The sequence below is a fragment of the Oryx dammah genome, unplaced genomic scaffold (genome assembly GCF_014754425.2).
Source record: "Oryx dammah isolate SB20612 unplaced genomic scaffold, SCBI_Odam_1.1 HiC_scaffold_29, whole genome shotgun sequence".
Classification (NCBI taxonomy): Eukaryota; Metazoa; Chordata; class Mammalia; order Artiodactyla; family Bovidae; genus Oryx; species Oryx dammah.
The window spans coordinates 16,185,040-16,211,890 of NW_024070213.1; the positions used below are offsets into that span (position 1 = coordinate 16,185,040).

At 47.1% G+C, this 26,851-nt stretch overlaps 1 protein-coding gene across 3 annotated transcripts; it reads right to left on the reverse strand.

Moving 5' to 3' along the window:
• Positions 1-3,699: 3,699 nt before the first annotated feature.
• On the reverse strand, positions 3,700-10,074 carry LOC120858728 (PILR alpha associated neural protein). 3 transcript variants are annotated; one of them, XM_040235013.1, is made up of 6 exons: positions 10,026-10,074; positions 7,782-7,838; positions 7,067-7,578; positions 6,215-6,296; positions 5,232-5,453; positions 3,700-4,950 (listed from the first exon to the last, which is right to left on the reverse strand). In XM_040235013.1, the coding sequence occupies exons 2-6, from the start codon at positions 7,796-7,798 to the stop codon at positions 4,929-4,931; spliced, it is 855 nt and encodes a 284-aa protein (XP_040090947.1). In that variant the 5' UTR covers positions 7,799-7,838; positions 10,026-10,074; the 3' UTR covers positions 3,700-4,928. The 3 variants fall into 3 exon arrangements, with proteins under 3 accessions (XP_040090947.1, XP_040090945.1, XP_040090946.1); XM_040235011.1 differs by having other exon boundaries at positions 7,067-7,650; XM_040235012.1 differs by lacking the exon at positions 10,026-10,074 and having other exon boundaries at positions 7,782-9,201.
• Positions 10,075-26,851: the final 16,777 nt, after the last annotated feature.

The window sequence follows — 26,851 nt, forward strand, 5'->3', positions numbered from 1 at the left end:
ATTCATGAACAAAATTTGTTGACTTTTATTGTGATTTATGGGGCTTCCCTGGTGGCTTAGCTGGTAAAGAATCCGCCTGCAATGCGGGTGACCAGAGTTGGGTTCTATCCCTGGGTCAGGAAGATCCCCTGGAGAAGGGAACTGCTACCCACTCGAGTATTCTGGCCTGGAGAATTCCATGGACTGTATATTCCATGGGGTTGCACAGAGTCGGAAAGGACTGAGTGACTTTCACTTTCAATTCCTTTCATGTAACTTTTCAGCAAAATTGTCAGCAGCTCAGGAGAAACTGTCTCATACATGGTACCCTCCCACTACTTTGCTGAGCACACAGTAGATGCTAAATAAATACATGTTATTTGAGGAAATGAATGCTGCCACCAGGCTGCCCCAGATCTGAGCTGAATCCCTCTGGGGTCAGCTCTATTTTGAGTGAAACAGAATCAAAGTGCCTCCTATTAGCAGTAATAGTTCCTTGCCTAGAAATCAAAATAACCTATATAGGAATAACTATAACACCAAATTTTACAGATAATGAAACTAAGACTGTAAAGACTTGTGATTTTTCCTAAGATCACAGCAAGGAAGTAGCAAAAGACACCTAAAAATAAAAATTTCAATTAAACATTTAAAGAAAAGATACGTATTTTTGGCTTGTAACTGTATCTTTTTAAAGGTGTCTCCTCTTTTAGAGGGAGACTCACAGACCTGGAAAACGGAACTCATGGTTGCCAGGGGAAGGGATAGTTAGGGACTTTAGGAAGGTCATGTACTCACTGCTATATTTAAAATGGATAACCAACAAAAACTTACTGTATAGCTCATGGAACTCTGCTCAATGTTATGTGCCAGCCTGCATGGGAGGGGGGTTTGAGGGAGAACGGATCCATGTATATGTATGGCTGAGTCCCTTTGCTGTTCACCTGAAACTATCACAACATTGTTAATCAGCCATACCCTAATACAAAATGTTGTTGGTGTTAAAAAAATTTTTTTTTAAATTTTAGAGTGCTCTCTTTATCACATTTTGGGACTCTGTAATCAGCCTGTGTTAACCCAGGAGCAACAGTTGGCGGAATAAGGGTCTGAAAGGTGCAGATATGAACTGACCTAGTTGCTCTATGGGTTAGAGATGGATGATTGGAGAAACCTTGACTTTGGGGGCTGAGATAGAAAAGCGGGAGCAAAATGGCAATAGTCACTGTAAGTCCTGGTTCTCCTGTTCTTTTCCTGTTTACAATAACTGGTACCCCTTTGGGCCTTGATGTCTCCAACTATCAGCCCTGCTCCTCCTGCCCTTGGTATAAGAAGCAAGTTTTAAGTGCTTTGAACTCCTTAGAGAAAAGCTTTAGAGAGAGCAATGTGGGGCGTAGGGGGAGGAGGGCTGTTAATTTTAGCCTGGGGTTTTCCAGCTGGCACACTGTTTCCATCTTGAATCATTTCCACACCCTGAGCTCTGCCTGGGAGATCCCTCCTCCTGGGGGCTTCCCCACTCCCTGGTTTGGTCTGAACCACAATGGTAAGCATTCCAGAAAAATGCTTAGGAGAAGTCTGGCTTAGTCATTTAATGAACAGTTCAGAAGGCAAAGGAAGCATAGAGATGAGAGATGCTGGTCCGGGTAGGTACTGATGTGTGGACTCCAAGAATCAAAGGGGTAGTATGGCCACTCTTTGTATTCTTGGTCTGTGACTGAGCAGTGACTCTGCCATTTGCAGCCCTCCAGGACCTTCCCAGGCCCCATAGTTTCAGTTTCAACTCTACAAGAAAGTTAGGATTCTTCTCCAGGGCCTCTTCCTGGTTAGCTTGATAATGGGATGTAGCTTGGGATCATTCCTTAAGACAGGAATCCCTGGTGGCTCAGATGGTAAAGAATCTGCCTGCAGTGCAGGAGACCCAGGTTCCATCCCTGGGTCAGGAGGATCCTCAGGTTGGGAAGATCCCCTGGAGAAGGGAATGGCAACCCACTCCATATTCTTGCCTGGAGAATTCCATGGACAGAGGAGCCTGGCGGGTTGCAAAGAGTCAGACACAACTGAGCCACTAACATTCCTTAAGACATCTTTCTCCTCTCTCCTTCCCCCACCATCTGACATTCCCTAAGGAAGGAGGGCATTTAGGGAGAAAGAACAGGTTAAGGATTTCCTGTGTCTTGCTGGTGTGTTTTAATTTATTTAAATAAAGAGAAACAGCAGTCTAATCAGGCGGTAATTATTTCACTCTTCATTAGGGGCCTTTATTCGTGCCTTCTGCATATGGATGAGCCTTGGGGTCACACTGTCCCTCTGAAGAGGAAGGTGGTAAGAGACAAGTGTTGTCCAGGCACTTCAGCTCTTCCCCTTTGGTGCCTCCTCTTCCCCCAACCTCCACCTAACAGGGACTAGATTCCTTAGGGGAAGGAAGAGAAAGGTCTCTCCCATCCTCCTTCTCCTCCCCGCCCCCCACATTCCTTGGGTCCCTCCCTCGCTGCCCCAACCCATCCCAGCAGCACCTCTTCCTGCACTTCAGGCCCCATCCACCAGCTGCAGGCTGGAGTCTCTTCAGGTCCCACTGGATTGACTCTGAGCTCCCTCAGCAGTGTGTTTGCTTCGCACCTCTGCTTTCAGTTGGTTCATCACTCCTTGGCCTGGCTCTGCTGCCTCTTTTTCTTAGGGAGTCTGACACCCTGAATCCACATACTGCTCTGATCCTAAGAAATACACTCCCTCCTCCCCGCACTCACCATTGTATGCTGCGTAGATTCAGCCACACCTCACTGGTGTTACACAGTAAAGCTCACCAACCCCTAAAACACGCACCTATGGCCACATAGACACTCCTGATTCTAGCTGCAAAAGTAAATACGCAAAGGCCAGCAGAGGCCAGGGCAGCCCCCACTCACCTGTGACTGTCTCCTCTCCTCCCTGGAGCTCCCCCATTTCCAGGGAGCAAGTGGGGCACATATGGGGGTGGGGGGAGAAATGGGACCTGGATGTTACCATGGCAACAAAGCCTAGCAACAACTGAGAGGCTGCTGTGTGGGCTTTTGCAGGGCTGTTACAAGAGCCAAACCTAGAATTGGGGGCTCAGAGGTGACTGATCCCAGCTGGGCAGCCTGTGTTCCCTCCTTCAAATACACCCCTCGATGCCACCCCCACACCCCAGCAGTGCCTCTTCAAGAGGGCAGAACAGGAAAAGCTAATGAGAGTTAACCACAGGGCTTCTGGGGGACAGCTGTGGGTGGGGGCAGGTTAGGGAGCAAGGCTGAAAATAAAGCAAGCAGGGCAGCCAGCCTCTCTCCTGCTGCTCCCTCTCGTCTTGTTTCCATTGCTCCATTTTTTCTTCTCCTTTTGCCCTTCACCCTCCATCTGCCTTATCAGCTCTCCTCTTCCTTTTCTGGCTGGTGCCATCGCCTGAGCTGCTACAGAAGTGTCCCTTTGCTTCGGCCTCCTTTCTCATGGTCTCTCTTGACCTTCGCTGGTAATTAACAAGCCACTCTTCCAGTTTGCTCCGGCTGCTCCTCGTCAGGTCTGCTCCCGTCAGTGTCTCTTCCTTCAGCTCCACCCCATATCAAAGCCCCCAGACCCCAACTCCAGGTCAGAGCAGGCCAGGTCACTCAGGTCTGGAGGGTCACCCTTCCATCCTCCTTTTCCTCCCTTTTGGCTGCCCATCGCCTTTCCTCCTTTCCTCGCTGCGCGGCTCATGAGGCAGAACCAGGGGACTCAGGTATCTTGCAAAGGCTTTATTTGAAAATTTTGAAACTTACATCCCACAAGAATTCAAGATTATCACCACAAGAAGAAAGAGATAATACAAAAATATATATCACAGCATAGGAGCCAGGTAAGAGAGGAAAGAAGGAAGGAAGGTGGGAAAGCCATGAGAAGCTGGGACAAACCTGAGGGGTGGAGGAGACAAAAGGCAGGAGAGTTGGAGGAACCAAGGAGGGAGGGAGGGAGGGGCAAGTTGGGAGGCAGAGCTCCCGATGGCCTTAAACCAGCTGGCCCCGGTCCCTGGCAGCCTAGGTGGAATTAGGGAGGCCCTCAGGGGGACTGGAAAGTGGAGGACCTGATTGGGGGGGACAGTGGGGAGGAAAGGGGGCTCTGAGTTCCAGAGTGACACGCACAGACAGCCAGGACAGAAGAGACAAAAGGACTTGGGAGGCAGGGGGGGGCAAATGGGGGCCCCTTTCTCCTGCAGCGCAGCAGGAGGCTCCCCAAAAGCCATCTTCCAGACAATAGAATTTAGCAGTGGGGCTGGGGAGGAGTTTTGGGGGCCTCATGACTCCCCATTTCCACAGGGGAGTCCTTAGAGTGGGGTGGGGGACATGGTAAAACCCACGACGTGGAGTGGGATGGGACCAGGACAGACAGGGCCCAAAGAGTCCCCAGCTCATCTCCCACCCCTCTCTGGGGCAGCATACAGGGGACACAGAAACTCCACCTGTGGGTGTTCACGAAGTGGAGTGTGAGCACAACATTTACAACATCACAACGAGGGGCCGGGAAATGCACATGAGAGGTACACCCACTGACCGCTGCCGAGTGACGGGCCGAGCGCAGGACGAGGGAGGAGAGGAAGTGAAAATCGAGGAAGTGAAAAGTGTGAGACAAAAGGGAGGACACGGGATCCTCGGAGGGGGGATGTGGGTGGGGAGACTGGCTGTACAAGAGCGTGAGTGTGCAATGGCCTGAGAGGGGAGAGGTGAGTGTGCAAGGCTCATGTGAGTGTGCCAGGGTGGGGACGGGGGGGCGGGGCCAGAAGCCACAGATAGGTGAGGCTCCCACCTCAAGGAGGGTGAGCAGCTGGGCTTGCCTGTGGGCCAGCGAGTGTTCCCAAGGTGTGAGCCCAGGCAGAGCCGCAGCGCCCACAGCCGCCGTGCCCTCAGCAGGATGGGGGCTATGCCAGGCCCTTGGCCCCCTGCCTGGAGCTGCCCCAACCTTGGGGGACATCACAGATTCACGAGGGGAATCCTAAGGGGAAAAGGGAAAGGGCACAGTCAGGAACCAAGGGGCAAGCCAGAATCAGGAGGGCAGTTCAAGAAATAAAAGGGATGGAGATTAAAGGGGCCAGATGGAGTGAAATGGCAGCATGATAACAGGACATAGATCTACAGGGAGACAGGGGGGGCCGCCCAGAGAGCAGAGCCCCAGTCTCCTGAGGGTGGGCAAGTCTGCCTCCTCCCCACCCACCCAGTGGGGAGCGCCCCACCCACTGCCACTGCCCTCCTCCCTGCCCTCTTCCCTGCCCTCACCGGTTCAGCTGGAAGGCTGGTGCCCCCTTGGGCTGGGGCATCCCCGGCCGGGGGCCCCCTCGGGGTTCCTCGTGGTCAGGGGTGGGGGTGGGCGAGTCTCCGAAGGCCCCCAGCACAGTGACCCCGGCTGGGGACAGGTCAGTCAGGGGCTGCTGGCTCTCCTCTTGCCTCAGGGCCCCTTGCTGCCCCGAGGGCCTGCGCCGTTTCTGACTGCGGTCCCAGCTGGCAACCCCGGAAGGAGAGAGGTTCTCACCCATTCGAGAAGTCCCCAGCTTGGGCCCCCTCGGGCTCTGGTCACCCCCCAGCCTCCCCCAGGCACCCACAACATCTGACAGCAGAGAAACCAGCCTCTAACTGTTCCCTACGCCCCAGATCCTGAGACCCTGTCCACAAAACCACTTCCTGTCCCTGCGCCCCCAGGGGACTTGGGAATCTAAATCACCCTCCCACCTGGTCCAGAGCCACAGAATGAGCGCCCCCTCTCATGGACACACACAGTCCCCCCACAACTGCCTCTCCCCCCCACACCCAGAGAGCCATTTCTCTCCGCAGCAGGTGCCTGGCAGGTTTAGCTCTAGTTCAAAGTCAGCTAATGACCTGGACACCTGAGTCTAATGAGTCTTGCCATAAAGTGTGAAGAACTGAGTGACCTGCTATTAAGTGCATGCAAAAAGCTGGGATTTTCTCCCTCTTCCCATTAAAGTGGCCTTAAGAAGGGCTCTGCAGAATGACAAGGGATGGCCACCCTAGCCCCCCAACTTGTGCTCACAATGATCTCTCTACCTCTCCCACTCTCCTTGTATTTCCCCAGCAGGAACCTGAGCTCATTTCTCACAGCTTCCCCTGCCCAGATCCTTCCTATCTTTCCCCAAGGTCTTGCCTTAATCCACCACTTCCTATTCCACCCCCAGGAAAACTGCCACCCAGGCTCCTTCCACCCAAACATTCACGGGGATGTCAGCATCCCCTTCCTGCTGGCTTACCAGAACTTGAAGATGATGCCGGTGGCCACGAGGACAATGATGATGGAGATGGTAATTGTGACGTAGAGCTGAGGGTCCACACCTGCTTGGGGACAGGGAAAAAGTCTTAGGGAGGCCTGGGGCCGGGGAAGCCAAGCAGGGTTGGAGGTGGGGTTAGGCTGTAGGTTCAGGAAGCTTGAGCAGTGTTGCCATTGGAAGCCACATCATCCAACTCTTTTTCTGCTTCTTTAGAGCCTCCCTGCTTTATTTTTATCATCAGCTTTCTCCAGAGTTTTCAGCTCTTTCCCTCCCAAATCTTTTTTCTCCACTTCCTCAGATCTTCTGTATATATGGGATGAGAAGGAATTCCAAGGTCAGAGAGAACCTCTCAGAACCTCTCTCTCTCTCTGCACGGAAACTAGCGGGTGAAAATGTCCATCTCTGCCCTGGCCCCGCCCCCAAACCACTGGCCCTGTGTCTGCGCACCCTGAGTTAAGGTGTCATCCTGAAGGGCCTTCCTCTGCCTGGACTACTCCCACTGTTTCCAGGGTCTGGCTCAAATGTCAATTCTTGGAAGGTCTCCTGATCCCCGGGCAGTAGTAGTCTCTCCCTTCTCTTTGCCTAAAAACATGCTGTGCACACCTCTATTAGAGCGTGTATTACTCTTGACTCATCCCCGAGGGTTTCCGCATCTGTCTTCACCAGTGGACCTGAGCTCCTCCAGGGCTCAGACACATCTTCCTCTCAGCCTGCTGTGCCAGCCCAGGGCCCGGCACACTTGTGGAAGGAGCTGACACACAGGACCCCTGTTGCTGCCCTGAGAGTCTTCAACCAGCGCCCTGTCCATATCCCTTCCCAGCCTCTCCCGCTCACCTTCACCGCGGCCCCCGAACAGGAAGGGCCTCAGGGTGGCAGGTGCTTCTCCAAGGATGAGCCCATCTCCATCAGCCCGCATGGAGTCTGAGTTGGGGTGTGGAGTAGCCAGCCCGTGGGGGGCTGCAAAACCATAGTCCAGGGGCAGAAATCCAGGATTGGCAGAGTTGGGGTCCCCCCCATCCTCTCGAGACACCGTAGGGCCCCACACAATAGCCCAGGGGTACTGGGATGAGGGTGGACCCTCCTCAAAGCCTGATGGGGTGGCCGGGGGCGCGGTGCCTGGCAGGACTTGCCGACGTGATCTCAGGACCCGAGGGGATCGGCTTGGTGGAGGTGCCCGCTCCCACACACACACATGGCGTGGGGCCGAGGGTCCTCCCCGGGCACAGGGGGGCCGGGCTGGGGCTGGTGGGGCTCGAGGGGAGGTGGAGGAACCTTGAGCAGGCGGTGGGAGGGGCAGCAACAGCAGTGGCCAGAGAGAGAGGAGATGGGACAGCAGCAATGCAGGCCTGCGGGAAGGGAGAGCGAACGATGAGTCCAAGGCCATCTTGGGCTGCCTCCTTCCTCTGTGCAGAAAGTGGCTGTGGGAAGACATGTCTCACTTCCCGTCTTCCAAGGGTCGAGCCCTCAGAATGGAAAGCCCTGGGTGGGCCTAGGAGGGAAAGGGCCAAAACCCCAGGGAACACGACCTCTAAACTCCCTCCAAACTTACCGCATCCTGGACTCCATGTCCGAGATCCTCAGCGGTGGCTCAGATTTTCAGCCTTTACTGGGGGAGAGAGGGGTTGTCACATCCCATCCTTGCCCTGAGGACCTCCCTCATCCATCCTCCCCGTTCACCTCCACCTTCCCTCCCAGCTGCAGCTCCCATCTATGCTGCCACCACTCAGGACTCTCAGTGGCCTAGCATTGTCCTGGGGAGGGGAGAGGAAACTCCCAGACCAGTCCCCTGTCTAGCCCCCAGTCCCTATCTGCAACTTCCCAGGTCCCTGTTACTTCCCCACCCCAGGGTCTACTCTCACTTCTCTGGCTTCCTTCCTTCTCACTTCCTCTGCCCACAGCTCCTAGCTTTCCTTGGATCTTAATTTAGAGCCAAGAACCTTGTGATTCCTTGAGCACCTACCGCAAGGGAGGGAGTCTGAGAGGGGGAGGGAAGAGGAAGTCAATCAGATTGAGTGTGTGAACGTGTGGGGCTGCACAGAGGGGAGCATCCCAGACTGCCCACCCCACTGGTCCTTCGAGGCTTTTCTCTGAGGAGTGAATGACCCCAGGAATCTGCATCTTCAGGAGCAGAGGAAACGGAGATGGAGGGATGGAAGGAAAGAGACAAGAAAGGGAGAGGTGGGTGGGGGAAAACTACAGAATGTAATTTTTGCTCAGTGTTCAGTCATCCAAACGCATTGGTGCCCTCTGAGAAGAAGTGGAGTTGGGGAGAAGCCAGACCCTCAAATGCCGCTCTCCGGGGTAAAGAGTCTGGGAGAATCATCGGGATGGAGGGTTCTGAAAGAGGAGGACACATTCTCAGAGTCGAGGGTGGCAGACCCAGGGGGAGGCAGCAGGCTCCCCAGTGAATGCGGATGTGACATTCAGTGTCCTCTGGTTTCTGGGTCCAGATCTGGACATGAAGCGCTCTCAGAGAATAACAGGGAGTAAGGTGGGAGAGTCTGGGGAAGGGACTGGGCAAGTGGGCTGTGGGTAGAGCTGTGAAGAGGTGATGGGCTGAGAGACGGAAGGCTGGTGAGGCGTGAGAAAGGCGGAGAAAGGTGAAGAGGAAGAGGGTGAGGGGGGCTGGTTCTTGAACGAATGGACTGGGGTGGGGGGCGCGCACAAAAGATGGACAGCTGTAGGATGCTGAGCATAAGAGGAAAGGTCAGGGAGGGAAACTGAGAGGGTTCCGGGGTCGTAGGAGCCTGGGAGAAGGAGCAAAGAAAGGTCCAGGCAGGACGGGAAGTGGAGACCGAGGAAGGAGAGGGGAGAAGACGGACGGAGGAGACCAGGGATGGGGAGGAAGAAAGCGGGGAGGAGACGACAAGGTACCGAGGATAGAATGAGACAAGGAAGGGACTGGGGAACAGCAAAGATGGAGGAGTTGGAAATTGTTTCTTCCAACGTAGAGAAACACGGAGCTATGTCAGTAATGCCTAACGCGGCTCCCGACGCGACTGACAGAGCTACGGAGAGAGGCAGGGAAGGGGGCCTGGTGGGAAGACACGAGAGGAAGCCAGAAGAGAGCGAGGCTGCGGGGACCGAGGAAGGAGTGGAAGCCGGTGGAGCGGAGACGGGTTCCCAGGGACAGCTGTGGCCAGCTGACGCCGGGACCCACTCGCCTCTCCTGCCTGTGCATCCCCCCGCCCCAACCAACGTCAACTCCAGTCCCCGGACCCCGCACCCCTTAGTCACCCCCTCCAGGAAGCCCGCAGTCGCCCGGTTGGCGCGCCACCCCCACCCTCCCCTCGCTCCTCACCGACCTGTTGTGCGCAGGAGACGAGCTGGGGGTGGGGCGGGAGTCTGGGGCTGGGGGAGCAGGGCCCATCCCCAGCGCGGCCGCGAGCCCACCCTTCCCGAAGGCCCGCGCTCCCTGGACCCGTTGGAAATCGATGAGTTGGGTGGGGGGTGGGGGGTAGGGGTGTGTGTGTGGAAACGAGGGCCAGGAGGTAGGCGAGGGGGTCCGTGGGAGGGAGCGCCGAGAGCAGAAAAGGAAGCCGAGGCAGGAGGATGCGAGGGGCCGAGCCAAAGGCGGGATGCAGGCAGCCTCCGGGACCGCTGCGCAGGAGGGCAGGACCGAGTCGGGACCCGCGGTGGGATGCGGAGCGCGGCGGGCGAGGCGAGCTTCTGGGCTGGAGGCTCGAGCCGGGCGGGGGGCCGCGCCGGGAGGGTTAGGGGGCGAAGGGCGCGGAGTCGGGGAGGGCAGGGCCGGGCTCCCTCGGGTGGAGGTGTGGGGGGCCCTCTCGCTCACCTGCATGCCTGGCGTGGCGGCGCGACGGCTGCGGGCGCTCGGGGCTGCGCCGGCCTGGGGGGTCGCGGGAATGCGTGGGGCACGGGGCATGGTCGGGGGGTTCTGCGGGCAACGGGGTACAGGAGAGGGTGGGGGGCTAGCGCCCGGGGCGCGGGGCGGCGGCGGCGGCGGCGGCGGCGGCGGCGGCGGCGGCGGGAGATGCTCGGCTCGGCTCGGCTGGGCTCGGCGCGGCAGCTCGGAGCGCGCGGTCCCCGCCTCTCCTCCTCCCCCTGCTCGGTTAACCCTCCCGCTGCCGCGCCTCCGAAGTCGCGCCCGGCCGCGTCCCAGGTGGAGGATGGGAGAGGGCAGCCGAGGGTGAGCGACCGTCCGATTCCCCGGGTTCCCGGGGCGGGCTTCTCCACCCTCACCCCAACTCCGTGGACACCCGTGGTTGCCCCAGTGAGTTTCTGAGATTCTGAGTCACCCGAAGGTCTGGGTTCCTGACTCTGTTTCTCCTCTGCTGGGGGATGAGGTGGGATGAGGGTGGGAGTGACGTTCTCACACCATCCTCGGATTATCACAACAGCTGGATCCCCTGATTCCATTCTGGCCCAGCTGCAGTGTATCCTGCCCAGAGCAACTCAAACGATCTTTCAGATAAGTGGACCGAGTTGCATTACTCAGCTTTTCTAGGACTCAGAGTATGCCAGCTCCTTACTGTGCCTTAGGAGGCCCCGCATAACCTGGCCCCCCAGGGAGCTCCCCATTCGCTCTTCATGTCCTAGCCACACTGGACTTGATCTATGTTCCTAGAATCAGAGGAGGTGAACTTGCCTCAGGGCCTTGGCACTTGCTGTTCCCACTGCCTTGACCGTTTTCCCCTGGCTTCTCTCAGTGAGTCACTCATTTCATTAAAATTTCCCTTAGTTCCTATGTCACCCCCTCTAGGAGGCCTTCCCTAACCCCTCTAGCTAAATGGGCTTCCCCAGCCCCTAATCTCATCCTGTCTTACCTTCCTGTGTCTTTCACATTACCCTATTTTATTTGGGTTGTGAGTGTTCACCATGTGCTTCTAGTTTCCTTTCATTCTCACTGGCTTTTCCTTCTCCATCTTCTGCTCGACCTCTAAATGTTAGCGCTTCCTAGGGCTTAGTCCTTGGCCCCCTTCTCATTCCACATTCTCTGTCCAGTGATGTCATCCAGTCCCAGGGCTTAAATACTATGTAAATGTCAGCGAGTCCTAAATTTATATCCAACGCTCCAGACTCATTTATCCAACAGCCTACTTGACATCTCCACTTGGATGTCTAATAGCCATGCAAAGCTCATGTGGCTAAAATAGATGTCTTGAATTACCCTCCACCCCGGTCAGTCCATTTCTCCCTTAGTAGTGTTCCCCATCCTGGAATACGATGGCTTCCACTTTTTAGGCTAAAAACCTAGGAAACATCCTCCCCACCTTCTCTTTTCGCTCTGATTCCCACCCTGTATCTAATTTACCAGCAAGTTCTGTGAGCTCTATTTCCAAAATATACCACGAATCCATCTCCTTTTCTCCGTCATTGTTTTTTTGGTCACGCTGAGTGTCCCGTGGAATCTTAGAACCTGGACCCTCTGCAGTGGAAGCACAGAGTCTTAACCACTGGACCACCAGGGAAATCCACTCTATCATTGTTGCTATCACCCTGGTCCAAGCCATCTGCTCTCTCTAAAATAATGAAGTGATTACCTAGCTGGCTCCTTGCTTCTGCCTTTGCCCTTTACAAACTAGTCTTCACAATATCTAGTCATGTTTTGAAAAATATGAATTATATCATTCTCTTGCCTGCTTGGGCTTCCCCGATGGCTCAGATGGTAAAGAATCTGCTTGCAAGGCAGGAGACCCAGGTTTGATCCCTGGGTGGGTAAGATCCACTGGAGAAGGAAATGGCAGCCCACTCCAGTATTCTTGCCTGGAGAATTCCATGGACATATGAGCCTGATGGGCTACAGTCCATGGGGTCACAAAGAGTCAGACACAGCAGAGCGACTAACGCCTGCCTGCTTAAAACATCTGAGGGGCTTTTCATTGTACTTAGAGTAAAATCTGAATTCCTTGTTAGGAGAGGCCCGCCCATTAGTATTCCTCAATATTCAAACGATGTGCCAGATCGGACTTCTAAAAAGTTCTAAACATCTGAAATTATCCTCTTGACACCCCTGTACTTTTCATTCCAACTTCCCGGAATCCTTTGCCCACCTCCCCCCCCATCTTCCTCTTGTTGGGTCCCTCTTGTCATTCAGCCACCCACTCTGTCTCATCAGAAGGTTTCACTGTCTTTCCGACTCATCAGTCTCTGAAATGATCTTGTATTTGTTTCCTGTTTATTGTCCGCCCCCACCCCCACCCCCCACATACACTGCAGAACAAAGGCCTCATTTGCCTTGTTCATCAGTATCCTTCTTCAGTGCCTGGCGCATAGTAGATGCTCAATATCTGTTGCTTAGTGAACTTCACCTGGGACTCCTGCCCACTCATCCTCTCCCCTGCTCTTCACCTGCCTTTTCTATCTGCCTGCCCTCTCTGATCTCTGCCCTGTGGTGAATGCTCTAAGTCAAGTCTCTGCTCACACTCCCACCCCTCTAGATTCTCACCCCTCATCCCCTGCCTTATTACTGTTATTAACCTGACACGATCGCTTCCCAGAAGGAAACCTACTGTTCCGATCAGCATCTGCAGGGACTGCGCTCCTGCTCATCTGTCCCTGACAGCCCTTCATTCTGAGGTCAGAAGGCAGTGAGTGAGCCCTCCTCCTAGTGTCTCCCTGTGGCCAGGAAAAATGATGCACATTTTATGTAAACACAGTCATGTGAGGCTGGGTGTGCAACCCATGCTGTGTCCTGGGCCCCAGTGAGCCCCAGCTGCATCCTGAGAATATGCTGTGAGAGCCCTCATTATATGATGAGTGTGGGTCAAATTTATCAAGTGAATATTCACTATCAGTCTAAGTGCCTTTTATGCTGAGTACTTTGGGTCATTATGACTTATTTCAGGTATTCCTGATTGATTCATTCTTGCAGGGACTATTTCTGGAACATCTGCTATAGGCTGGGTACTGAGTTACAGCCTGGGGCATGGTGGAGAGCAGGAACAAAGCCATCACTGTCTTCATGAAACTTAGAATGGAGCCAGGGAGACAATGAAACACAAAGTGATAACATGTGTCTTTAGATGAATTTGAGGACCTTCCCACACGCCACAGTCTATAAATTCTCTCCTCGTGTCTGGCTCTGCTGGTATCTTTATCAACTTCTTTGGGCTCACTGGGGCTTCCCAGTATTTGTCAGAGTAAATTGCTGTTGCTTTCCTGTCCTCAGATGTCCAGTTCTTCTGAATTCTCACTCTCAGCTGATGATCTTGCTTGTTGCTTTTTTGAGAAAATAGAAGGAGGGAAAAGAGAACTTCCCCACTTCCACCACCTCATCCCAGCGGCACCTTTCCTTCTGTGGGGGATCCCAGGCCCTTTTCAACCACCCTAAGCTATCACTCCAGTGACTGTCTCTCCCTCTCCTGCACTATCACCTCCTTCTCTCTGCTTGATTATGCCCAGCAGCATGTAAACACACTGTAACTTCTTGCAGCTTTAGCTTGAAACAAACCTTCCTTAGCTCCACCTTTCTCCTCCAGCATCAGTCCTTCTCTGCCTCCCATTACAGCAAAGATCGCAGAAGATGCTCTCTGTTCACCCACTCTTTCACCTCTCCTCCCATTCCTTCTCTTTCTCTTTTATCAACTTAAACTTCAGTTTTTGTGATGTATTCTTTTGAATTGGCAATACATTTCCCCATGTGCAAAAAAAACTTTCCAGTATACAAAAAGCTGTATAGTGAAAGTTCTCATTCTCAGCCTGTCCACTAGCTTGTCCAGTTCCCGTCTTCCGCCTTCAGTGTGACTCATTTCTACATAATCTTCCAGTCTTTCATTCCCACACAAGCAAATAATAACGCAAGTTCTTATTCCCCCATATATTTGACATAGTCTTGCCATACTGTCTACACCTTTACTCTTTTTAAAAATAAGTAAATAAATAGCTTATTTATTTGTGGCTGCCCTGGGTCTTCGTTGCTGTACACAGACTTTCTCTATTGGTGGTGAGCAGGGGCTCCTCTCTAGTGGCAGTGCTAGGGCTTCTCACTGTGGTGGCCTCTCTTGCTGAGGCTCTAGTTGTGGTAGACTGGCTTAGTTGACCTGCAGCATGTGGGATCTCCCTAGACCAGGGATGGAACCTGTGTCCCCTGCATTGGCAGGCAGATTCTCAAACATTGGACCACCAGGAAAGTCCACTTCCTCTCTTAACAGATGGCATCTCCTTTCTTCCAGTTGATTAGGGCAAAAATCTTGGAATCATCCTTTTTAAAAGACATTTATTTATTTTTTGGCCATGATACAAGGCATGTGGGATCTAGTTCCCTGACCAGGGATCTAACCTGGGCCCCCTGCATCGGGAACTCAGAGTCTTGGCAAATGGACCATCAGGGAAGTCCAAATTATTTGGCACAGCTTGCAGGATCTTAGTTGCTTGACCAGGGATCAAACCAGGCAGTGAAAGCACAGAGTCCTAACTGGACAGCCAGGGAATTTCCTCCACTCTTTTAAAATATCATTTCTCACAAATGGATATAAGCTTAAAGAATATGTTACTTCAGTTCAGTTCAGTCGCTAAGTCGTGTCCAACTCTTTGTGACCCCATGAACCACAGCACGCCAGGCCTCCCTGTCCATCACCAGCTCCTGGAGTTTACCCAAACTTAAGTCGGTGATGCCATCCAACCATCTCATCCTCTGTTGTCCCCTTCTCCTCCTGCCCTCAATCTTTCCCAATATCAGTGTCTTTTCAAATGAATCAGCTCTTCGCATCAGGTGGCCAAAGTATTGGAGTTTCAGCTTCAACATCAGTCCTTCCAATGAACACCCAGGACTGATCTCCTTTAGGATGGGCTGGTTGGATCTCCTTGCAGTCCAAGGGATTCTCAAGAGTCTTCTCCAACACCACAGTTCAAAAGCATCAATTCTTTGACGCTCAGCTTTCTTCACAGTCCAACACTTACATCCATACATGACTACTGGAAAAACCATAGCCTTGACTAGATGGATCTTTGTTGACAAAGTAATGTCTTTGCTTTTTAATATGCTGTCTAGGTTGGTCATACCTTTCCTTCCAAGGAGTAAGCGTCTTTTAATTTCATGGCTACAATCACCATCTGCAGTGATTTTGGAGCCCCCCAAAATAAAATCAGCCTTTCTTTCCATTGATTCCCCATCTATTTGCCATGAAGTGATGGGACCAGATGCCATGATCTTAGTTTTCTGAATGTTGAGCTTTAAGCCAACTTTTTCACTCTCCTCTTTCACTTTCATCAAGAGGCTCTTCTTCTTTACTTTCTGCCATAAGAGTGGTGTCATCTGCATATCTGAGGTTATTGATATTTCTCCTGGCAATCTTGATTCCAGCTTGTGCTTCATCCAGGCCAGGTTTCTCATGATGTACTCTGCATATAAGTTAAATAAACAGGGTGACAATATACAGCCTTGACATTCTCCTTTTCCTATTTAGAACCAGTCTTTCTTGCTTATTTTCAAACTCTATAAAAATATCATATTGTATGTAGTTTTCTAATACAAATTTTTTTCCCCACTTAATATGATGCTTCTAAGACTTGTCCATATTGTTGCATATTGCTGGGGCTCATAGATTTTCATTGGAATATACTATGCCACTGTGGATATGTGATATGTATCATAATTTATGTATTCTCCTGTGGATGGATTTATGAATTGTTTCCATTTCTTGCTATAATAAACAGTATTTCTGTGAACATAACTATGTCTTCTGCATGCTACAAGAATTTCTCTAGACTATAAATATAACAGTGTAACTGCTAGGTTGTGAGGTGTAAGAATAATTATCTTTGAAAAAAAATGCCACTTTGTTCTTTTAGTTTACGCCCCTGCCATCAATATTTGAGTTCCCATTGATCTACATTCTCTCCAATATTTGTATTTTTAGACTTTGTAATTCTTGCCCATCCAGCAGACATACAGTAATATCTTCTTGTCGTTTATTTGGCATTTCTCTAATTAAAGATGTAATTGAGCATCTTTTCATATATGTAACAGTCTTTTGGGTTTCCTCTTTTGGGAAATGACTGATCATTTAGGTTTTATGTTTTTCTTATTGATTTGCAGAAGATCTTTATATATTCTGGATATTAATCTTTTATCAATTTTATGTGTTGTAAATATATCTTCTCCTCTGTGAAAATATTTATGACCCATCCTTTTGTTTTTTCATCATATACTTTGATTATCAGAAGTTCTTAACTTTAATAAAGGTGTATTTATCAACCCTTCATTTTATCTTTAAGCTGTTTGCATCTTGTATTAAAAAAATCACTCTCTGCTCTCTTGGTCAGGAAAGCATTTTCTTACATGATCTTTAAAAGATTTTAAACTTTTTCTCTTTATACTTAAGTTCTAAACCTACCTAGAATCAATTTTTGTATGTAGTGTGTTACAAGGGTCTATTTTTCATTGTTTAATATGGAAAATCAGTTATCCACCATTATTTATTACATAGCCTCTCTTTTCTGACTATTCCGCTTTGCTGATTCTGTTGGATATCAAAATTCCATATATATATATGGATCTATTTCTGACACTCTTATTTTGTTCCACTGGTTAGCTTTTAAAAACCTGCACATGAAACATACTTGCTTAAATCCTATGGCTTTAAAATAAATCTAGATATCTCCTAGAGTGAACACAACTTTACCAACATACTCTTCTAGAGTATCTTGCGACTTCTTGACTCTTGCTGTATTTGATAATCAACTTGTCAAGTTCTACAAGATTTGATTAAAATTGCATTGAATAGAAAGTCCAATTGGAAACAAATTGATACCTTTTTTGGTACTGAAACTTCCTGTCATGGATTTGGGATATGTCTCAATTTATTTAGACCCTGATGCTGGGAAAGACTGAGGGCAGGACAAGGGAACGACAGAGGATGAGATGGTTGGATGGCATCACCGACTCAGTGGACCTTGAGTCTGAGCAAACTGCAGGAGATGGTGCAGGACCGGGAAGCCAGGTGTGGTGTAGTCTGTGGGGCTGCGAAGAGTCGGACATGACTTAGCTCCTGAACGACACCAGCAGCAGTGTCTTTCAATGAACTTGCATCATTTTCCACATACAGATAATTCCCATCTTCTCTTTTGTACTCCTAGGTGCTCTATTGCTTTGTTATGGTAAATGGTGTTTTTTTAAGATTACATTTCAAATTGCTTTTTGCTGGTATATAGAAATGCAGTTGATTTTCAATATTGATTTCTAGACCCAACAACGTTAATAAGCTCTCTTTTATGTATACTAACTTTTCCATAGACACTTGGAAGTTTCTGCAAAGACAATCACGTCATCTGCAAATGACAGCCGTTTGCCTTTTCCTTTCCAACGCTATGCCTTTAATTCCCTCTGCTTGTGCTGGCCAGGACCTATATAGTACAATGTTATTGTTATAATAGCTGACTTCTTTCTTTTGTTTTTGTTTTCTTTTTCTTTTTTTTTTTAATGTTGGTTGCACTGGGTCTTTCTTTTGTCCCTGTCTTTTTTTTTTTTTATTTTAAATTTTGGTGTATACAGTGATATTTCATTATGGTCTTAATGTCCATTTCTTTAATAAGGTTGACCATTATGTTCATTTATATGTTCATTGACCTTGTGGATTTCCTCTTGTGAAGTGCTAGTTCAACTCTTTGAAAAAGTGAGAAGCATTAGCCCCTCAGTCATGTCCAACTCTTTTGAGACCTCATGGACTGCAGCCTGCCAGGCTCCTCTGTCCATGAAATTTCCCAGGCAAGAATATTGGAGTGGGTAGCCCTTCCCTTCTGCAGAGGGTTTTCCCAACCCAGGAGTCGAACCTACATCTCCTGCCTTGTAGTTGGATTCTTCACTGTCTGAGCCTCTGAGGAAGCCCAGTTCAACTCTTTAGTTCACATTTATTATTTTTATTGTTAGGATTTTTTTCTTAATCATTTGTAGGAGTTCTTTACACATCCGGGACACATCCTTTGTCAGTGATGATGTTATAAATGCTTCTTTCTATTCTGTGGTTTGTCTTGATGAACAGATGTTCTTCATTTTAATGTAGTCAAAAGTATCAATCTTTTCCTTTATGCTTAGTGTATTTGTCTTGAGAAAGATTTCCCTACCTTGAATTCATGAATAAATTCTTCTACATTATCTTTTTTTTTTTTTTCCTTTGGCCAAGCTGCACAGCTTGATGGTATCAGTTCCTGGACCAGGGATTGTACCCAAGACAAGGCAGAAAAAGCCCAGAACCTTAATCATTAAGTGACCGGGAAACTCCCTGACATTATTTTCTGAAACTTTTACATTTAAGACTAAATGTAGCAGAGCGGGGAATGAATTTTTGTATATGGCTTAAGATAGGGCTTCCGTTTTATTTTTTCTTATAGATATCCAGTTGTCACAGCAACATTAAAATTTGTATCTTTCTCTCCTGCTCAAATGTGCAAACTCTATCAGAAATCACTGTGAATTTGTTTCTGAGCTCTGTTTTGTGTTAGTGGCCAATTTATCTATCTTGTGTCAACACTATACTATTGTAATCCTTGGGGATGGTGGTGGTTTAGTTGCTCCATCTTGTCCTATTCTTTTGCAACCCCGTGGACTGTAGCCCACCTTGCTCCTCTGTCCATGAGATTTCCCAAGCGAGAATATTGGATTGGGTTGCCATTTCCTTCTCCAAGGGATCTTCCTGACCTAGGAATAGAACCCTTGTCTCTTGCACTGTCTGGTTAATTCTTTACCATCTGAGGCACAAAGGAAGCCCATCTTAATTATTGTAGCTTTGTAATTATGGCCTGGTATCTGGTAAAGCAAGTCTTTCCACCTTGTTCTTTTCAAGAGGCTATATTTGGCCTTTTGCATTTCCATGTAAATTTTAGAATCAGTTTGTCAGTTTCATACGCCCACAAAAAAAAGCCTGTTAGGATTTTGATTAGGATTGTGCTGAATCTGTGAATCTCTTTAGAGAAAACTGACTTCTTCATGATATTAAGACTTCTAATCTATGACTGTGAAATACCTCTCCATATATTTGAGGTCTTCAGGTCTCACAATAAATTATAATTTGCTGCATGTGAGTCTCACTCATATTTTGTTACATTTATATAAGATATTTGATATTTTTCATAGTATTGCAAGTGATAACTTTAAAAATTATTCATCTAATTGTTGTTCATATATAAATATATTAATTGATTTTACATTTTCTTAACCAAACTCATTATAATAATAATTTATTTGTAGATTCTTTGAATTTTCTACATATGCAATCACAATTTCACATTTTATGTAAATGATATCTGCTTTGTTTCCTTTAAATAGAATTGGTGATACCAAGCATTCTTTTATCAGTCACAAATTTCCTTTTTTTTTTTTTTTTTTTTTTACCACGTTGTGTGGCTTGTAAGATCTCAGTTCCCTGACCAGGAATTGAACCTGGGCCACAGCAATGAAAGCCCAGAATTGTAGCCACTAGGCCACGAGGGAACTCCCACAAGTTCCCTTCCAGTTTTCTAAAAGAAGATTTTTTTTTTTTAAACCACAAATATATGTTGATTTCATCACATGCTTTTTCTATTGAGATGATTGTGTGACTTATTCTTTTAATACACTAAAATGATGAATAAAATGAATGTATTTTCTAATATTAAGCTACATTTAAATTCCTGACATAGATTCAAGTTAGTCTTGATGTATTATCTTTCTTACACTTTGCTGGATTCAGTTTGCTAGTGTTTTATTGAAGATCTTTGTATCTATGTTAATAAGTGAAATTGGCCTGTAATTTTTTTTTTCTTCTAGTATTGCCCTATTCTGGTTTCATCATCTCAGCAATTCTGGCCCCATAAAATGTTTTTTCTTTTCCTAACTTTTGGACAAGTTTATGTAAGGTTAAAATGAGCTGCACTTTGAAAGCTTGGTGCAACTTGCGTGAAGGATGTAATTTTTAACTCCTTATTTTCCCTTTACATCTCATATCTCATCCATTTGTAAGCTCTGTTCACCTCAGCTTTAAACTACTACTCAGCTTCACTGCTACCACCTTCGCCTAAGCCACCATTTCTCACCTGAGTCATTGGAGTACATGCTCAGTCACTTTAGTCGTGTCCAACTCTTTGTGACCCCATGGACTCTAGCCCACCAGGCTCTTCGGTCCATGGGATTTCCCAGGCAAGAAAACTGGAGTGGGTTGCCAGGCCCTTCTCCAGGGGATCTTCCCTACGCATGGATTGAACATGCGTCTCCTGCACTGCAGGCATATTCTTAGCTGGTCAAATGATCATATTCAAAAGGTGTGGATGAATAGATATTGGCAGCATCAAGGGCTGTGTATTATTCAGTGCTGAGTCTTAACGGTTTGAAAGAAATAAAGGTCACTTGGAGTGTGCTTAGAAAAGAGCAACTTGAAGGGCAAAGGGCCCAGAACCACTTCAGCTGAAAAGAGATCTTAGGAGCCAGCAGTATTTAGCCAGGAGAAGGGAAGACGTAATATGGTCCTGTCTTCAGAGATTTGAAGAGCTTCTCTCAAGGAAGTGAAATGAGCCTCTATTCAGAGGTGCTGTTTCCAGGTTGTTTGACATTCTGTGATTCTATGATAAGTTCTTCATGAATCCAAAGAGTATGTCTTAGTTCAAGCAGTTATAACAAGGCACCGTAGACTAGATTTAGAAGGGGTCATGGATCTTCCCTCCTAGCTCAGTCAGTAAAGATATTTGCCTGCAAGGCAGGAGACCCAGGTTCGATTCCTGGGTTGGGAAGATCCTCTGGAGAAGGGAATGGCAACCGACTCCAGTATTCTTGCCTGGAAAATCCCATGGACAGAGGAGCCTGGCAGGCTAGAGTCCATGGGATCGCAAGAGTCAGACTAAACCACCCATTGAAGTAGGCTCCTAAATAAACTCTTTGTTTCTGTTTACACAACCGTCACAATATTTTAAACATGTGGGTCAGATCCTGTTACTGAAGGTGCAATCATTGCAGCACTGCAGCAAAGGTCAAATCCTCCATTGGTCAAAGGTCAAATCCTCCATTGGCTGCCCATCTCATACAAAGTAAGAACCAAAGACCTTACAATAGCCCACAAGGCCTGATATGACTTGGCCACCGTGCTCTCTCTTCCATCTCAGCCCATACTTCTCTCCCTTACTCTGATATTGACCAGTGTTCTTGGCCTTCCCCAGTCAATAGAAATTCACTAAACAAACAATTCAGGCAAGCCTTCACTGGGGCTTCTGTGCCCAAAGGAGGGAGCAAAACAAGGAACAGATTCTTGTTCTCCTCTGGGAGAGAAGGAGGGAGCTGGTTTCTCATATGGAGTGAGGATAGAGGTGTGGCCAGGGGGTTGTCCAGAAGTTGGTAGGTGGTTTGCCCACCCCTTTGTGGTGTTGAGTGCAGGGGGCATTCGCAGTACTCTGCTTTTGCTCCTGACACCTTTTTTTTTCTCCCAGATCTTCAGAAGTGGCCATTTGGTTTTTTGGGTCTTTTTTGTATCTTTTTGTTCATAATTTGCCCCAACTGTGCATGGATGCAGTTATTTTTGGCCCCCCATAGTTTCTTCATATTTTGTTGCTTGCTCCAGGAGAGGTGTGTCCAGGTGCAAGCATTGCAGTGCTGCAGCAAGCGGTCCCAGGCCCCAGATCCCATCTGGTTTCAACTCAGCTCTAGCCACACAGGCCCCCCAATGCTATTCCTCAAACTCATCAAGTATGTTCTCATCACAGAGGCTTTGCACTTGTAGTCTGCTCTGCCTGCATCTGGTCCCATCACTTCATGGCAAATAGATGGGGAAACAATGGAAACAGACTTTATTTCTGTTGGAAATGGAAATGGACTTTATTTTCTTGGACTCCAAAAACACTGCAGATGGTGACTGCAACCATGAAATTAAAAGACATTTGCTCCTTGGAAGACAAACTATGACAAACCTAGACAGCATATTAAAAAGCAGAGGCATTACTTTACTGACAAAGGTCCATATAGTCAAAGCTATGGTTTTTCCGGTAGTCATATGTGGATGTGAGAGTTGGATCATAAGAAAAGCTGAACGCTGAAGAGTTGATGCTTTTGAACCGTGGTGTTGGAGAAGACTCTTAAAAGTCCCTTGGACTGCAAGGAGATCCAACCAGTGAATCCTAAAGGAAATCAGTCCTGAATATTCATTGGAAGGACTTAAGCTGAAGCTGAAGCTCCAGTACTTTGGCCACCTGATGCGAAGAACTGGCCATTGGAAGAGACCCTGATGCTGGGAAAGACTAAAGGCAGGAGGAGAAGGAGACAACATAGGATGAGATGGTTGGATGGCATCACCGACTCAATGGACGTGAGTTTGAGCAAGCTTCGGGAGTTGGTGATGAACAGGGAGGCCTGGTGTGCTGCAGTCCACGGGGTCACAAAGAGTCAGACACGACTGAAGGACTGAACTGAACTGCACTGAAATGCTTGGAATGTTGTCCCCACAGAAATCCATGTGACTTGCTCTTTTTTCTTTTTTTAAAATCTCTACTCCATTGTCACCTTATCAGAGAGGCCTTTCCTTACCACCATATACATCATAGGAAATGTCTCTTGCATTCTCCATCCACCTTCCTTGTTATGCTTGCTTCATAATTTGCTTCTGACAAGTTTTATGTGTGGACCTGTATATTTATGGCCCTAGTCTCACCACAAGAAAGTAAATACCAAGAGGGCAGGTATTTTGTCTGTATCCCTAATAGTTAGAACAATGCCTGGTAATGAGAGGTGCTAAATATACTCCATTGAATCAGTGATGAATATTTTATTAAGTGTCTGACTCCTCAGACGACAGCCTGCTTCTCTAGCTTTATTTCAGTGCATCTTGTTTTCTACCCTTAGCGTTAAAAACATAGCACCTGGCACATGGCCTTGTGCACAACTGTCACTTAGTAACAAATAAATAACTGTTATATCCTAGGCTTTGCTTCAGTTTAATTAGCTCCCATCCTCTCCTTTGGAGATCTTTACCTTTCTTCCCACTTTCCCCACTTCTTGCTTCATTTCTTTCTTTCTTTCTTTTTTTTTTTCCATCACATCTATCCCTCCTCCTCTTCTCTCTCTGCCTTTTCTAATCTCACTTGTTTAGTCCATCCCCTCTTCTTTCTTTCTCCAAATTTTCCTTTCCTATTTATTTATTGTCCTCTCATTTTCTCCTCTTATTCCTCTTTCTCTCATGGAACCATGAAGCATCAGAATCAGAATTGGCCTTAATCTCTCCACTTGCACTTTTTCACTTTCTCTCACTTTACGCACATGGAAGAGGAGACACCACAAGATGGCACAATTCCCTTTAAGGTCACAGCTAGAGTAAAACTGAAAGAAATCAGGACTAGATCTCAGATTACCTCTTTCTCCCTCTTGGCTTCTTCCTTTCATTTCTGCTTTCTCTTCTCTGTCTTAGCATAGTGTTGGAGTCAGACAAACTTGCATTTGGATCTCGGTTCTATCACTTATACTTGTGATTTTCAACAAATGATTGACCTTCTGTGATCCTTAATGCCCTCACTGGGCTTCCCTGATAGCTCAGTTGGTAAAGAATCTGCCTGCTGGGACTTCCCTGGTGGTCCAGTGGCTAAGACTCTGTGCTCCCAATATAGGAGGTCTGGGTTTGATCCCTGGTCAGGAAACTAGATCCCACATGCTACAACTAAAGATCCCACATGTCACAACTAAGACCATTGCAGCCAAATAAATAAATAAATATAAATATTAAAAATTGCACCTACATTAAAAAAAAATTTTTTTTTTTAAGAATCTGCCTGCAATGCAGGAGACCCTGGTTCGATTCCTGGGTCAGGAAGATCTGCTGGAGAAGGGAAAGGCTACCCACTCCAGTATTCTGTTCTGGAGAATTCCACAGACTGTATAGTCCATGGGATTGCGAAGAGTTGGACATGACTGAGTGACTTTCACTTCACTTCACTTTAGTGTCCTCACAAGTTAACTAAGATATAAAGGTGCACCGCAAAGCATTGTTAAGGTTAAATAAAAATGACAAAAACATATACAGACCAAAAAAACCCTACAACTAACATTGTACTTAATAGTGAGAAACACGAAGCTTTCTAAGATCAGGTACACGGGCTTCCTTGGCGGTCCAGCGGTTAAGACTCTGCACTTCCACTGCACAGGATGTCGATTTAATCCTTGGCCAAGGAAGTTACCCATGCTGTGAGGTGTGCCCAAAAAGAAAAAAAAAAAAAGATCAGGCACAAGGCAAGAATATTCCCTCTCACCATTCCTTTTCAACATTGTACTGGAAATCCTTGCTAATGCAATAAAGAAAAAGAAATAAACTTATACAGATTGGGAAGGAAGACATAAAATTGTCTGTTCACAGATGACATAATCATGTAGAAAATCTTAAAGAATCAACAACAACAGCAAAAGTCTGCTGGAACTAATGAGCAATTATAGTGAGGTTGCAGAATACAAAGGGTAGTATACAAAAGTCAGTTGCTTCCTATATACCAACCATGAACAAATGGAATTTGAAATTAAAAACAATGTCATTTAGAAACCAGAAATGTGAAATACATAAGTATAAATCTAGCAAAGCATTAAGATCTATAAGGAAAACTAGAAAACTCTGATTTAAAAAAAAAATCAAAGAAGAACTAATTAAATGGAGAATTAGTCCAAGTACATGAATAGGAACTCAATATCATCAAAATATCAGTTCTTCCCAACTCAGCCTATAGGTTCAGTAAACCACAACCACAGTTGCAGCAAGTTATTTTATGGGTAGCAACAAACTGATCTAAAGTTGATATGGAGAGGCAAAAGGCTCAGAATAGTCAATACAATGTTAAAGGAGAGGAACAAAGTTGGAGGACTGACACTACCTGATTTCAAGGCTTACTATAAAGCATTTTAATCATCAAGACAGTATGATATTGGTGAAAAAATACACAAATAGATCAACAGAACAGAATAGAGAACCCAGAAATAGACTCCTATAGAGCCAACTAATCTTTGAAAAAGAACCAAAAGAAATGCAATGGAACAAAGATAGCTTCTTCAACAAATGGTGTTGGACATCCACTTGCAAAAAAAGAAAGAAAGAAAGAAAGGAATCTAGACACAGACTTTATAAACCCTTCACAAAAATTAACTTGAATAAATCACAAGCCTACATGTAAAATGCGAAACTATTAAACTCCTAAAGATAACATAGAAGAAAATCTAGATGAACTTGATACCTTTTTAGATACACCACTAAAGGCATGATATGTGAAAGAAATAATTGATAAGGTTGACAATGTAAAACTTCTGCTCTGAAGCAGATAATATCAAGAGAATTAAAAGACAAGCCACAGACTGGAAGAAAATATTAATATTTGCAAAAGAAACATCTGATAAAGGATTGTTATCCAAAATATATACTTTAAAACTATTATCAATAAAACTCAACAAATAACCCAATTAAGAAGTGAACCAAGACCTTAACAGACACTTCACCAAAGAAGATATACAGATGGCAAGCTCCACATCATATGTTATCAGGGAAATGCAAAATATGTAATAAAAGAACAATGAGATGTAACCACACACATATTCAGTTCAGTTCAGTCGCTCATTTGTGTCTGACTCTTTGCGACCCCATCAATCGCAGCACGCCAGGCCTCCCTGTCCATCACCAGCTCCCAGAGTTCACTCAGACTCGCGTCCATTGAGTCAGTGATGCCATCCAGCCATCTCATCCTCTGTCGTCCCCTTCTCCTCCTGCCCCAATCCCTCCCGGCATCACAGTCTTTTCCAGTGGGTCAACTCTTCGCATGAGGTGGCCAAAGTACTGGAGTTTCAGCTTCAGCATCAGTCCTTCCAAGGAAATCCCAGGGCTGATCTCCTTCAGAATGGACTGGTTTGACCTCCTTGCAGTCCAAGGGACTCTCAAGAGTCTTCTCCAACACCACAGTTCAAAAGCATCAATTCTTCAGCACTCAGCTTTCTTCACAGTCCAACTTTCACATCCATACACGACCACTGGAAAAACCATAGCCTTGACTAGACGGACCTTTGTTGGCAAAGTAATGTCTCTGCTTTTCAATATGCTATCTAGGTTGGTCATAACTTTTCTTCCAAGGAGTAAGCGTCTTTTAATTTCATGGCTGCAATCACCATCTCAGTGATTTTGGAGGCCCCCAAAAAATAAAGTCTGACACTGTTTCCACTGTTTCCCCATCTATTTCCCATGAAGTGATGGGACTGGATGCCATGATCTTCGTTTTCTGAATGTTGACACCTATTAGAATGGCCCAAATCTAGAACACTGACAACACCAAGTGATGGTGAGTGTGTGGAGCAATAGGAGTTTTCACTCACTGCTGGTGGGAATACAAGTTGTACAGCCTAGTTGGACAGGCTTTCACCATATGATCCAGGAATTGTGCTCTTTGGTATTTCCCTGAGAGATGAGAAAACTTATGTCCACACTGAAACCTGAACATGGATGTTTAGAGCAGCTTTATTCATAATTGCCTAAGCTTGGAAGCAACCAATGTTCTTCAATAGCTGAATGCAAAAACAGTGATACATCCAGACAATGGATGTCTGGTTTCTGTGTCCTCCTAAAAAGAAGTGAGCTAACGAGCCACAAAAAGACATGGAGGAAACTTAAAGTGAAAGAAACCAATCTGAGAAGGCTACATACTGAATGATTTCTACTCTATGACAATCTGGAAAAGGCAGTGTTATGGAGATGA